The 13,080-nt window shown below is 53.3% G+C and overlaps 1 protein-coding gene across 3 annotated transcripts in view; it reads left to right on the top strand.

Annotated features, from left to right (window-relative positions):
- WIZ (WIZ zinc finger) overlaps positions 1-13,080 on the top strand; it is a 64,587-nt gene that overhangs the window by 16,253 nt on the left and 35,254 nt on the right. For all 3 annotated transcript variants that reach the window (XM_082073976.1, XM_082073977.1, XM_082073975.1), the window contains exon 3: positions 11,240-11,294. In XM_082073976.1, coding sequence (XP_081930102.1) covers positions 11,240-11,294 — 55 coding nt within the window. The remainder of the gene's footprint in view (positions 1-11,239; positions 11,295-13,080) is intronic.

The following is a 13,080-nucleotide window of genomic DNA, read 5'->3' as shown; positions in this document are numbered from 1 at the left end:
ACCCCGTTCAATGGGTATTTACACCTGGATTTGGGGTAGGAAATACCCCGTTCAACAGGTATTTACACCCAGATTTTGGGTATAAAATACCCCGTTCAATGGGTATTTACACCTGGATTTGGGGTAGAAAATACCCCATTCAATAGGTGTTTGCACCCAGGTTTGGGGTAGAAAATACCCAGTTTAATAGGTATTTACACCCAGATTTGGGGTAGAAAATACCCCGTTCAATGGGTATTTACACCTGGATTTGGGGTAGAAAATACCTCAGTTCAATAGGTATTTACACCCAGATTTGGGGTAGGAAATACCCTGTTCAATGGGTATTTACACCCGGATTTAGGCTGTGCAAGACGGGGGTGGTTAAGGGTGAAAAATGTGTATTTTTGGGGGGATTTGAAGCCTTTTTTGGGGAATTTGAAGCCTTTTGGGGGGTTTAGAAGCATGGGGGGGGGGGTTTAGAATCCTTTTGTGAGGGTTTAAAAGCCTCATGGGGGGTCAGAAGCTTCATGGGGCTTTAAAAGTCTTTTGGGGGGAGTTTAGAACCCACCCGAGCCTGAAATTGTGGAAACCGCCAATATTTTGGGGTATTTTAGGGAGTCTGCGTCGCTCCAGAAGCCCCTAAAACCACCAACGAGCCCCCAAGGCTGGGAATAAGCATTTAACCCCAATTATTTAGCTCGAACCCCCCGCTTTTGCCTTTTTCTCGGAGGAAACAACCCAAAATTTCACCTCGCGGCGCGTGGAGTTTTTGGGGTGAGTCCGGTCTCTCCATCCCCCCCATACCCCGGGGCTCTGCAAACACCCCGTGAGCCCAGAAAAGCCGAGTTTAAGCTGGGCGAGTGGAGTTTAGACTGAGCAAGCGGAGTTTAAGCCGGGTGGGCGAGCGGAGTTAAGTTTAAGCTGGGTGGAGTGGAGTGAAGCCAGGCAAGCGGCGTTGAGCGGAGTTTAAGCCAGGTGAGGGGAGTTAAGTTTAAGCCAAGCGGAGTGAAGTTAAGTTTAGGCCGGGCGAGCGGCGTTGAGTGGAGTTTAAGCCGAGCGAGCGGCGTTGAGTGGAGTTTAAGCCAAGCGAGCGGCGTTGAGTGGAGTTTAAGCCGAGCGAGCGGAGTTGCATGGAGTTTAAGCCGGGCAAGCGGAGTTGAGTGAAGTTTAAGCCGGGTGAGCGTAGTTAAGTTTAAGCCAAGCGGAGTGAAGTTAAGTTTAAGCCGGGCGAGCGGCGTTGAGCGGAGTTTAAGCCGGGCGAGCGGAGTTGAGCGGAGTTTAAGCCGGGCGAGTGGAGTGAAGTTTAAGCTGGGTGAGGGAAGTTAAGTTTAAGCCGAGCGAGCGGAGCTGAGTGAAGTTTAAGCCGGGCGAGCGGAGCTGAGTGGAGTTTAAGCCGGGCGACGGGAGTTAAGTTTAAACCAAGCGGAGCTGAGTGAAGTTTGAGCCGGGCGAGCGGAGGTGAGTGAAGTTTAAGCCGAGCGAGCGGAGTTGAGTGAAGTTTAAGCCGAGCGAGCAGAGTTGAGTGGAGTTTAGCCGAGCGAGCGGAGTTGAGTGGAGTTTAAGCCAGGCGAGTGGAGTGAAGTTTAAGCTGGGTGAGGGGAGTGAAGTGAAGTTTAAGCTGGGTGAGGGAAGTTACGTTTAGGCCGAGTGAGTGGAGTTGAGTGAAGTTTAAGCCGGGCGAGCGGAGTTGAGTGAAGTTTAAGCCGAGTTTAACCTGAATGTAACCCCCGTCCCCCGGCCGGGGCGGCTGGAAGCGCGCAGGCAGCTCCCGGCCGGGCCGTGTCGGGTTCCCCGCGCCGTGCCAAGCCAAACACGCCACGCCGCTCGCGCCGGGGGGGCCGCTCGCCCTCTGCTCGCACCTGTTTGCCGCGCGGTCCGTCCCCCCCGCCGCGGGGACCTCGGCACCGACCCCTCGACCCGTCTCAACGCCGCGTTTTGGGGACAAACGAGGGGGTTTTGCCGCCTCGTTCCTGGTGTTTTTCCAGTTGGAGCCGCCGACGTCGAGCTGGATTTTCTCCCAAGTTTGCTGCGAACTGCAGGTTGCAAAACACAGCTGGATATACGATATTATATATGGTGTTTCTTTATGTCATTTCCCCCCCCCCAACCGCCCCGTCGGTGACTCAGAGCTCCCGGCAGCTCGTCCGTCATCCAGCGAACCGACTTCCCATCCCGTCGCGGCCCCATCTCCCCATTTTCAGCACAACGTCCCCGTCGTCTCCCCTTGGGGTGCTGCTCCCCGGCTCATCGGGGATCCCCGTTTGGGTCAGGAGCAGGTAGGGGACGTCACCGGTGGCCGCTCGGGCTCTCCATGCACCTCCGCTGCAACCCTTATAGTTTCCTCCTTGATCGCATCTTTACCCCCACAAATATTTCTCCTTCACAACCTTCTCTAGATCTTCCTCATCCTCCTTGTGGCTTTACACCTTCTCTAGATCTTCCTCAACCTCCTTGTGGCTTTTATGACCTTCTCTAGATCTTCCTCAACCTCCTTGTGGCTTTTATGACCTTCTCTAGATCTTCCTCAACCTCCTTCTGGCTTTTATGACCTTCTCTAGATCTTCCTCAACCTCCTTCTGGCTTTTATGACCTTCTCTAGATCTTCATCATCCTCCTTCTGGCTTTTACACCCTTCTCTAGATTTTCCTCATCCTCCTTGTGGCTTTTATGACCTTCTCTAGATCTTCCTCAACCTCCTTGTGGCTTTTATGACCTTCTCTAGATCTTCCTCAACCTCCTTGTGGCTTTTATGACCTTCTCTAGATCTTCCTCAACCTCCTTCTGGCTTTTATGACCTTCTCTAGATCTTCATCATCCTCCTTCTGGCTTTTACACCCTTCTCTAGATTTTCCTCATCCTCCTTGTGGCTTTTACACCTTCTCTAGATCTTCCTCAACCTCCTTCTGGCTTTTATGACCTTCTCTAGATCTTCCTCATCCTCCTTGTGGCTTTTACACCTTCTCTAGATCTTCCTCAACCTCCTTGTGGCCTTTACACCCTTCTCTAGATCTTCCTCACGCTCCACGGGTCCTTGTGCCTTTTACACCCTTCTCTAGATCTTCCTCATCCTCCTTGTGGCTTTTACACCTTCTCTAGATCTTCCTCAACCTCCTTCTGGCTTTTATGACCTTCTCTAGATCTTCCTCATCCTCCTTGTGGCTTTTATGACCTTCTCTAGATCTTCCTCAACCTCCTTGTGGCTTTTATGACCTTCTCTAGATCTTCATCATCCTCCTTCTGGCTTTTACACCCTTCTCTAGATCTTCCTCAACCTCCTTCTGGCTTTTATGACCTTCTCTAGATCTTCCTCATCCTCCACGGGTCCTTCTGGCTTTTAGGACCTTGTCTAGATCTTCCTCATCCTCCATGGGTCCTTCTGGCTTTTACACCTTCTCTAGATCTTCCTCACCCTCCACGGGTCTTTGTGGCTTTACACCTTCTCTAGATCTTCCCCATCCTCCCTGTGGCTTTACACCTTCTCTAGATCTTCCTCATCCTCCACGGGTCCTTATGGCTTTTAGGACCTTCTCTAGATCTTCATCATCCTCCTTGTGGCTTTTAGGACCTTCTCTAGATCTTCCTCAACCTCCTTGTGGCTTTTATGACCTTCTCTAGATCTTCCTCAACCTCCTTGTGGCTTTTATGCCCTTCTCTAGATCTTCATCATCCTCCTTGTGGCTTTTACACCCTTCTCTAGATCTTCCTCATCCTCCTTGTGGCTTCACACCTTCTCTAGATCTTCCTCATCCTCCACGGGTCCTTCTGGCTTTTAGGACCTTCTCTAGATCTTTCTCAACCTCCCTGTGGCTTTTATGACCTTCTCTAGATCTTCCTCAACCTCCTTGTGGCTTTTATGACCTTCTCTAGATCTTCCTCAACCTCCTTGTGGCTTTTATGACCTTCTCTAGATCTTCCTCAACCTCCTTGTGGCTTTTATGACCTTCTCTAGATCTTCATCATCCTCCTTCTGGCTTTTACACCCTTCTCTAGATCTTCCTCAACCTCCTTCTGGCTTTTATGACCTTCTCTAGATCTTCCTCATCCTCCACGGGTCCTTCTGGCTTTTAGGACCTTGTCTAGATCTTCCTCATCCTCCATGGGTCCTTCTGGCTTTTACACCTTCTCTAGATCTTCCTCACCCTCCACGGGTCTTTGTGGCTTTACACCTTCTCTAGATCTTCCCCATCCTGCTTGTGGCTTTACACCTTCTCTAGATCTTCCTCAACCTCCTTCTGGCTTTTATGACCTTCTCTAGATCTTCATCATCCTCCTTCTGGCTTTTACACCCTTCTCTAGATCTTCCTCAACCTCCTTCTGGCTTTTATGACCTTCTCTAGATCTTCCTCATCCTCCATGGGTCCTTCTGGCTTTTACACCTTCTCTAGATCTTCCTCATCCTCCATGGGTCCTTCTGGCTTTTACACCCTTCTCTAGATCTTCCTCATCCTCCACGGGTCCTTGTGGCTTTCGCTCCGCATCTTCTCCACCGTGATGTCGGTCCCGTTGGGTCTCCAAACCCCTCAGTGTTGTGCTGCGGTGGCCAAAGCCACGATGGGGACACCCCGAGGTCCCCGTGGGGCCGTGTCCCCATTGGGCCGTCACAGAACAGCGCAGCTCGTCCTCTCTTGGCTCCGCGGGTTGGCCAAGACACGGCAGTTGCTTCTCAGAAGGCGACGGCGCCCGAACGCTTGAGGTTGGGGCAATAAAAGGTGAATGGTATCTTCTGGGTGGCCCTGGTGGGTCCCATGAGAGAGCCAAAGGGAAGCGCTGGCGCTCCTGGCGGCCACTTCGCATCTCCTTGTTTCTCCAGCCCCGGTGACCACCAAGATGAGGCTCCTCACCCCCAGTTTTACCATTTTCCACCTCGATTAAGCTCAAAAGTGGGAATGGGCCCCCAGCGGAGCGACAACGAGTCACCCCGACTCGCTCCTCGTCCTGGCGGTGGGAAGGATGGGTGCTCGTCGCCATCCCCGCTTAATTAAGCCTCGCTCAGGTCCTTCCCCCAGCTGTTCGTGCGCGGTCGGCGGAACCGCGACCGGCAATAAACATCCCGGGGAGCGCGGCCAACGTCTCGGGACGTGTCACGTTTCCTCCGGCTCCGGCTTCCAGGAGGTTTCCTGAGCTTTGCTGAGTCGGGAGCTCGAGCGCCAGCTCGTGCGCACCGGCCAACGCTCCAGTTTAGCTCTTTATTTTTATCTTCTCCAGCAGTTTGCTGAAACACGGTTGTCCCCGCGGGGCTCCTTCCCCTCTCGGCATAAAACTCTTGGATGGGTGATTATTTCTGAGCCAAACACGAGGATAAGTTGGGGAATGAGCTGTTGGAGAGCAGCGGAGGGGAAAGGGAGCTGGGGGTGCTGGGGACAGCAGGGTGACCATGAGCCAGCACTGGGCCCTTGTGGCCAGGAAGCCAATGGGACCTGGGGGGGTTAGAAGGGGGTGGTCGGTAGGTCGAGAGAGGTTCTCCTGCCCCTCTGCTCTGCCCTTGAAAAAGGGTTTAGTTCAGATACTATCAGGATATACTTAGGGAACATATATATATATAATATATGCAGCCATAGCACCCTGAGAACGCCCCATCTCGTCTGATGTGGGAAGCTAAGCAGGGTCGGGCCCGGTTAGTACTTGGATGGGAGACCAGTGGTACCTGGGGGGGCATTAGAAGGGGGTTGTCAGTAGGTCGGAGAGGTTTTCCTGCCCCTCTACTCTGCCCTTTAGTTCAGATACTATCAGGATATACTTGGGGAACACATATATATACATATATATTATATATACGGCCATAGCACCCTGAGAACGCCCCATCTCGTCTGATGTGGGAAGCTAAGCAGGGTCGGGCCCGGTCAGTGCTTGGATGGGAGACCCCCAGAAGGCCAATGGTACCTGGGGGGGATTAGATGGGGGGTGGTCAGTGAGTCAGAGAGGTTCTCCTGTCGTTCTACTCTGCCTTTTAGTTCACATATTATCAGGATATACTTGGGGAACACATATATATACATATATATAATCTATGCAACCATAGCACCCTGAGAACGCCCCATCTCGTCTGATGTGGGAAGCTAAGCAGGGTCGGGCCCGGTCAGCGCTTGGATGGGAGACCAGCTGGGAACAGCGGGTGCTGTGGCTGAGCCAGCACTGGGCCCTTGTGGCCAGGAAGCCAATGGGACCTGGGGGGGATTAGAAGGGGGTGGTCGGTAGGTCAGAGAGGTTCTCCTGCCCCTCTGCTCTGCCCTGGGGAGGCCACACCTGGAATAGTGTGTCACATCTGGAATAGTGTGTCCAGTTGTGGCCCCTCAGTTCCAGAAGGACAGGATACTGTTGAGAGTCCAGCGCAGGGCAATAAAGATGCTGGAGGGAGTGGAGCATCTCCCGTGTGAGGAAAGGTGCTGGTCCCAAAGCCCGTCCAGAGGAAGGATGGGTGCTGGTCCCAAATCCCACCCAGTGGGATGGGATTGTTCTTTAGGTTGGAATTTTGGGGTAATTCCTTCCCAAAAGGGTTGTTGGGCGTTGGAACAGGCAGTGGTGGAGTCGCCATCTTGGAGGGTTGAACGCATGAGGTCTTGGGGACATTTTAGTGCCGGCGTTGGGTTATGGTTGGACTCAATGACCTTGTGGGTCTCTTCTATGATTCTTACACGGCTGTTTTGGGCTGGAAAAGCCAAGTTTGGGGCCATGAGATGGATTTGGGGGGCTCAGTAGTGTTGGAAAACACCCCCCATCTCTTGGCCATTGTATAACTGAACAATTCCAGCCCGTGGTTTATCGTTACACCAACAACAAAACCAAATTTGCGCCATCCGACGCGGCGAAAATCCCCGTGGTTGGGTTGGCCGGTGGCACAAGCGATTCTTCCGGTACCTTTAGCTCTCAAACTAAGCACCCAAGACTAAAGCTTGAGCTTTAGGAGCTGGTCTTTAATCCCAGAGCTAAATCGTGTCGGGTGACGTCTTGCGTCACTCGGAAAGTGATGCAATAACTCACCCTTTTGCCTAATCCCAAGTCCCCCAGCCCGGACGTTGAGCTGAAATACCTTTTCTTGCCTCATTTTTCACTTGGTTTAGATAGGCTGGAAGAAAACGGAGCACGCGGAGGCTTTTTGGGGACCGTTGGCTGGTTTTTGAGGGTTGAACCCTGGTTTGGGGTGGTCTTGGTGGAAACCACCATCCAAAACACCTCTTGGCTTTAGACTCTTGAGCTTTCAGGGGGGTTTAATCCTAAACTAATTAAGATAGGAAGGACCCTGTGGAGATCTTCATCCCCGTGCTCAAAGTCCGGTCGCTCAAGCGCAGTCACGTTGAGTTTTGAGCGTCTCCAAGGATGGAGATTCCCCCATTTCTGGTGTGTCCCAATCCCATGGGGAAGAGTTTCCCACCTTGGAATTTGGCTTCATCTTCTCTCCACCCTTTGATTAGTGGCTTCCTGGGCTTATCTTGAAGCAGAATGACCCAACTTCCCACCCAACGATGACCTTGTTGGACCTACCAACACCTCCATGACCTCTTGCCGTGGCGGGGTGACCTTTGTAATTAGCGCCGTTACCATTCGGCGCGTCGTTAAGCCTGAAAACGCTCCGGCGCACAACGAACCGGACCCGTTGTGTAGGAGGCACCTGTCACACCAAGAGCGGTGATGGAGAAGCACCTCCCGGTGCACCCCGGTGGTTTTTGGGGTGGTGCTGGTGAAGGTTTAGGCGAAGCCTTTGCCCCCTGATCCATGACGGAGCCTCTCGAGTGTCTCATTAACCTCAGCTTATCAGCCCCGTCCCAGCGAGCCGGGACTTTTTAGGCTCTTCTTGAGACGTCGGCGTTTCTCAATCCGCGACCTTTGAACCGCGTTCGTTAATTAACCGTCGCCAAATTTGCGTCGAGCTCTCCGCGTAACCGCTCCCGTACTGGGAAGCTTGCGTTTCTTCCCTTATCTCCGGCTTTTCGTGTGTGTTTTGGCCACGATGGCTCCATTTTCAGCGTCTCGATGTCCTGGCAGGGCTGCGTTAACCCTTGGGAGAGCGGAGAAACAGAGAGGGATAACCCACGGCTCCGAAACGAGGGTGTTTAACCCCTCGAAGCGCAGATTGTGAGCTCAGAGATTAATTTGGCTTTGCCGCGTTCTCCCGGGAGAAGCCGCCGCTCCCGGGGTTGAGGAGCCGCTCGGGTCGATGACCATAGAGGGTAAATCGGAGCTGGAGACGTTCAACTCCCTCGTCTCTCACCGTTTCCAAGAAACAGGACTCGCAGTTACGTGCTCATCAGGAGAAAGATAAATCACCGCGTGTTTTCCTCTAAAGGAGACGGTTGCTAAAAATAGGAGCCGCGCTGGAGCTCCGGAGAACAAAAGAGTCCCCGGGAGGCTCCGGCGCTGCCCGCGATCGGTGATTTGTGGAACTAAACCTACCGATTTGGGAGGGTTGGGGTTTTATCCCCGTCCGGGCTGCTTGGTGACTCGGCCTTTCCAATGATTTTAGTGCCAAAAGGAGGTGATTTGGGAGCCGGGGGTGCCGCCGTCTCTCCGGGACAGGTGCCAGTGCTGGGTGAACGCCGGTGAGCGCATTGGGGGGAAGGAGCACCAGCCCCGTCATCTCCACGACACCCACACTTTGGACATGCTCGACCTCTAAATTGTAGATCAGGCTTTTCACGTCCCATTTTGGGGCAGATCCCAAACCAGCGCGGTGACCTGAACGGCACGTTCCTCCTGGTTTTATGGCACACAACCAATAATCCATAGAATAAATGCAAATGGCGAGCGGCCACGTCCGTCCCCGAGGAGCTGTGGAGGCCACAGATGGTGGCAGCAAACCCCATGGACTTGGCCGCGTGTTTCCAACATGTTCCCCATTCCCGGGATGGATGATGATGATGATGATGATGATGATGGTGATGATGGTGACAATTCCTTGTCCCAGCAGCGACTTTGCTTGCCCAGGGCTGGGCTGTTTGGTGTCCCATGACCCAAGATGATGATGATGATGTTGATGATGATGGTGATGACCACTCCTTGTCCCAGCAGCAAGTTTTCTTGCCCAGAGCTGGGCTGTTTGGTGTCCCATGACCCAAGATGATGATGATGATGATGGGAATAGGGAGAGGGGACAATTCATTGCCCCAAAACCAAGTTTGCTTGCCCAGGGCTAGGCTGTTGGGTGTCCCATGACGCAAGATGATGATGATGATGATGGGAATAGGGACAGGGGACAATTCATTGTCCCAGCAGCAACTTTGCTTGCCCATGATGGGGTTGTTGGGCATCCCATGACTCAACATGAAGATAATGGTGACAATTCCTTGTCCCAGCAGCGACTTTGCTTGGCCAGGGCCGGGCTGTTGGGTGTCCCATGACCCAAGAAGATGTTGGTGATGATGATGATGTTGATGGTGACAATTCCTTGTCCCAGCAGCAAGTTTTCTTGCCCACAATGGGGCTGTTGAATGTCCCATGACCCAAGATGATGATGATGATGGGAATAGGGACAGGGGACGATTCGTTGCCCCAAAAACAAGTTTGCTTGCCCAGGGCTGGGCTGTTGGGTGTCCCATGACCCAAGAAGATGATGATGGTGACAGTTCCTTGTCCCAGCAGCAAGTTTTCTTGCCCATGACGGGGCTGTGGTGGGGCCATGACCCAAAATGATGATGATGATGATGATGATGATGATGATGGGAATAGGGACGGGGGACAATTTGTTGCTCCAGAAACAAGTTTCCTTGCCCAGGGCTGGGCTGTTGGGTGTCCCATGACCCAAGATGGTGATGATGATGATGATGGGAATAGGGACAGGGGACAATTCATTGTCCCAGCAGCAACTTTGCTTGCCCATGATGGGGTTGTTGGGCATCCCATGACTCAACATGAAGATAATGGTGACAATTCCTTGTCCCAGCAGCGACTTTGCTTGGCCAGGGCTGGGCTGTTGGGTGTCCCATGACCCAAGAAGATGTTGGTGATGATGATGATGATGTTGATGATGGTGACAATTCCTTGTCCCAGCAGCAAGTTTTCTTGCTCATGATGGGGCTGTTGAATGTCCCATGACCCAAGAAGATGATGATGATGATGTTGATGTTGATGATGGTGACAATTCCTTGTCCCAGCAGCAAGTTTTCTTGCTCATGATGGGGCTGTTGGGTGTCCCATGACCCAAGAAGATGATGATGATGATGTTGATGATGATGATGGTGACAATTCCTTGTCCCAGCAGCAAGTTTTCTTGCTCATGATGGGGCTGTTGGGTGTCCCATGACCCAAGATGATGATGTTGATGATGATGATGGTGACAATTCCTTGTCCCAGCAGCAAGTTTTCTTGCTCATGATGGGGCTGTTGGGTGTCCCATGACCCAAGAAGATGTTGGTGATGATGATGATGATGTTGATGTTGATGGTGACAATTCCTTGTCCCAGCAGCAAGTTTTCTTGCTCATGATGGGGCTGTTGAATGTCCCATGACCCAAGAAGATGATGATGATGATGTTGATGTTGATGATGGTGACAATTCCTTGTCCCAGCAGCAAGTTTTCTTGCTCATGATGGGGCTGTTGGGTGTCCCATGACCCAAGATGATGATGTTGATGATGATGATGGTGACAATTCCTTGTCCCAGCAGCAAGTTTTCTTGCTCATGATGGGGCTGTTGGGTGTCCCATGACCCAAGAAGATGATGATGATGATGTTGATGATGATGATGGTGACAATTCCTTGTCCCAGCAGCAAGTTTTCTTGCTCATGATGGGGCTGTTGGGTGTCCCATGACCCAAGATGATGATGATGATGTTGATGATGATGATGGTGACAATTCCTTGACCCAGCAGCAAGTTTTCTTGCTCATGATGGGGCTGTTGGGTGTCCCATGACCCAAGAAGATGATGATGATGATGTTGATGATGATGATGGTGACAATTCCTTGTCCCAGCAGCAAGTTTTCTTGCTCATGATGGGGCTGTTGGGTGTCCCATGACCCAAGATGATGATGTCGATGAACCCATTGCCATCGCAGGGTGAACCACGACAACCCTCATCCGGCCGTGTCTTCCCGTTAACCCGCTTAACCGCGCGAACGATGAGATATCAAATCGTTGGGCGTGGGATTAAACCCTCTTAAGCGCAGCTCGGAAATCCGCCCATAATCCGGACCCGTCCGCGGGAACAGAGGGGGGTTTATCTGCCGGGAAAGCTTTTTTACCATGGGAAATCAATCATTTTATTGCAAATTGTGTTGGAAAAGCCTCGCTCGGGCACTGACCGTGGAGCTTTGCTCTGTGTTGCAGATGAGCCGGATCCTGCCCTGGCCGGTGCCGTCCCGGCGCTCAGGACCCAGCTCGGGTAAGTGATGTCGCAGAGCGGGGACGCTCTGGGTGTACCAAGGTGTGAAATGTCCCCCCGGTGTCCCCAGGGGGGTTGTGTCACTGCCGGGGATGGCAGCGGGTCCCTCAGTCCCAGTTCATCTTGGAGCATTCCAGTTCCCCTCAGTGCCATCCCAGTTCATCTTGGAACATTCCAATTCCCCATCCCAGTTCATCTTGGAGCATCCCAGTTCCCTTTGGAGCCATCCCAGTTCCCCCAGAGCCATCCCAGTTCATTGTGGAGCATCCCAGTTCCCCTCAGTGCCATCCCAGTTTATCTTGGAGCATCCCAGTTCCCCTCAGTGCCATCCCAGTTCATCTTGGAGCATCCCAGTTCCCATTGGAGCCATCCCAGTTCCCCTCAGAGCCATCCCAGTCCCCCCAGTTCCTCCAATTTCCTACCCCAGTCCCCCATCCCAGTTCCCCCGATTCCCCATCCCAGTCCCCCCAGTTCCCCATCCCGGTTCCCCACCCCATTTCCCCCCCCAGTTCCCCATCCCAGTTCCCCCAGTTCCCCATCCCGATTCCCCATCCCAGTTCCCCATCCCAGTTCCCCATCCCAGTCCCCCCAATTCTCCATCCCAATTCCCCATCCCAGTTCCCCCAATTCCCCACCCCAGTCCCCCACCCCAGTCCCCCATCCCAGTTCCCCCAGTCCCCCATCCCAGTCCCCCCAATTCCCCATCCCAGTCCCCGCAGTTCCCCCAATTCCCCAGTTCCCCATCCCAGTTCCCCCAATTCCCCCAGTTCCCCGTCCCAGTTCCCCCATTTCCCCACCCCAGTTCCCCATCCCAGTCCCCCTAGTCCCCCCAGTTCCCCATCCCAGTTCCCCATCCCAGTCCCCCCAATTCTCCATCCCAATTCCCCATCCCAGTTCCCCCAGTCCCCCATCCCAGTTCCCCCAGTCCCCCATCCCAGTCCCCCCAATTCCCCATCCCAGTCCCCGCAGTTCCCCCAATTCCCCCAGTTCCCCATCCCAGTTCCCCCAATTCCCCCAGTTCCCCGTCCCAGTTCCCCCAATTCCCCACCCCAGTTCCCCATCCCAGTCCCCCTAGTCCCCCCAGTTCCCCATCCCAGTTCCCCATCCCAGTCCCCCCAATTCTCCATCCCAGTTCCCCATCCCAGTCCCCTCAATTCCCCATCCCAGTCCTCCCAATTCCCCACCCCAGTTCCCCCAGTTCCCCATCCCGATTCCCCATCCCAGTTCCCCCAGGACCAGTGATGCTGGATTTGGGTTTGTTGGGTGTCCCCAAAACCCCCGAGCACCCTGGAAAAGCCAATTTCGGGCTGTCAGCCCAGGACACGTGTCCTTGTCCCTCCCGGTGGCACCGGGACCCGTTTCCCCCTCAGAATCTCTCCCTATCTCATCCAATTCAGCGACACAACCAACGCCCGGCACGTTTTAATGGGTTTATTTTAGTATCTGCTCCTTCCTGGGCCAGCGGTTTCCTTAGCGGGTTATTTTTAATAACATTTATCGGGTTTACGGTGCATCTGGGAATCACATTTCCCTGCTCTGGAGCCGCAGACAACGGCAAACGCATGATGTCCCTGAGGTGATTCTGGCGCCATTTTGAGCCCTGAGGTGATTCTGGTGCCATTTTGAGCCCTGAGGTGATTTTGGGGCCATTTTGATGTCCCTGAGGTGATTCTGGTGCCATTTTGAGCCCTGAGGTGATTCTGGTGCCATTTTGAGCCCTGAGGTGATTTTGGGGCCATTTTGATGTCCCTGAGGTGATTCTGGGGCCATTTTGAGCCCTGAGGTG

Source organism: Streptopelia decaocto (assembly GCF_964273445.1).
Source record: "Streptopelia decaocto genome assembly, chromosome: 29".
Taxonomy (NCBI): Eukaryota; Metazoa; Chordata; class Aves; order Columbiformes; family Columbidae; genus Streptopelia; species Streptopelia decaocto.
The sequence above is the reverse complement of the archived record's forward strand: the minus strand, read 5'-3'. Positions and strand labels throughout refer to the sequence as shown.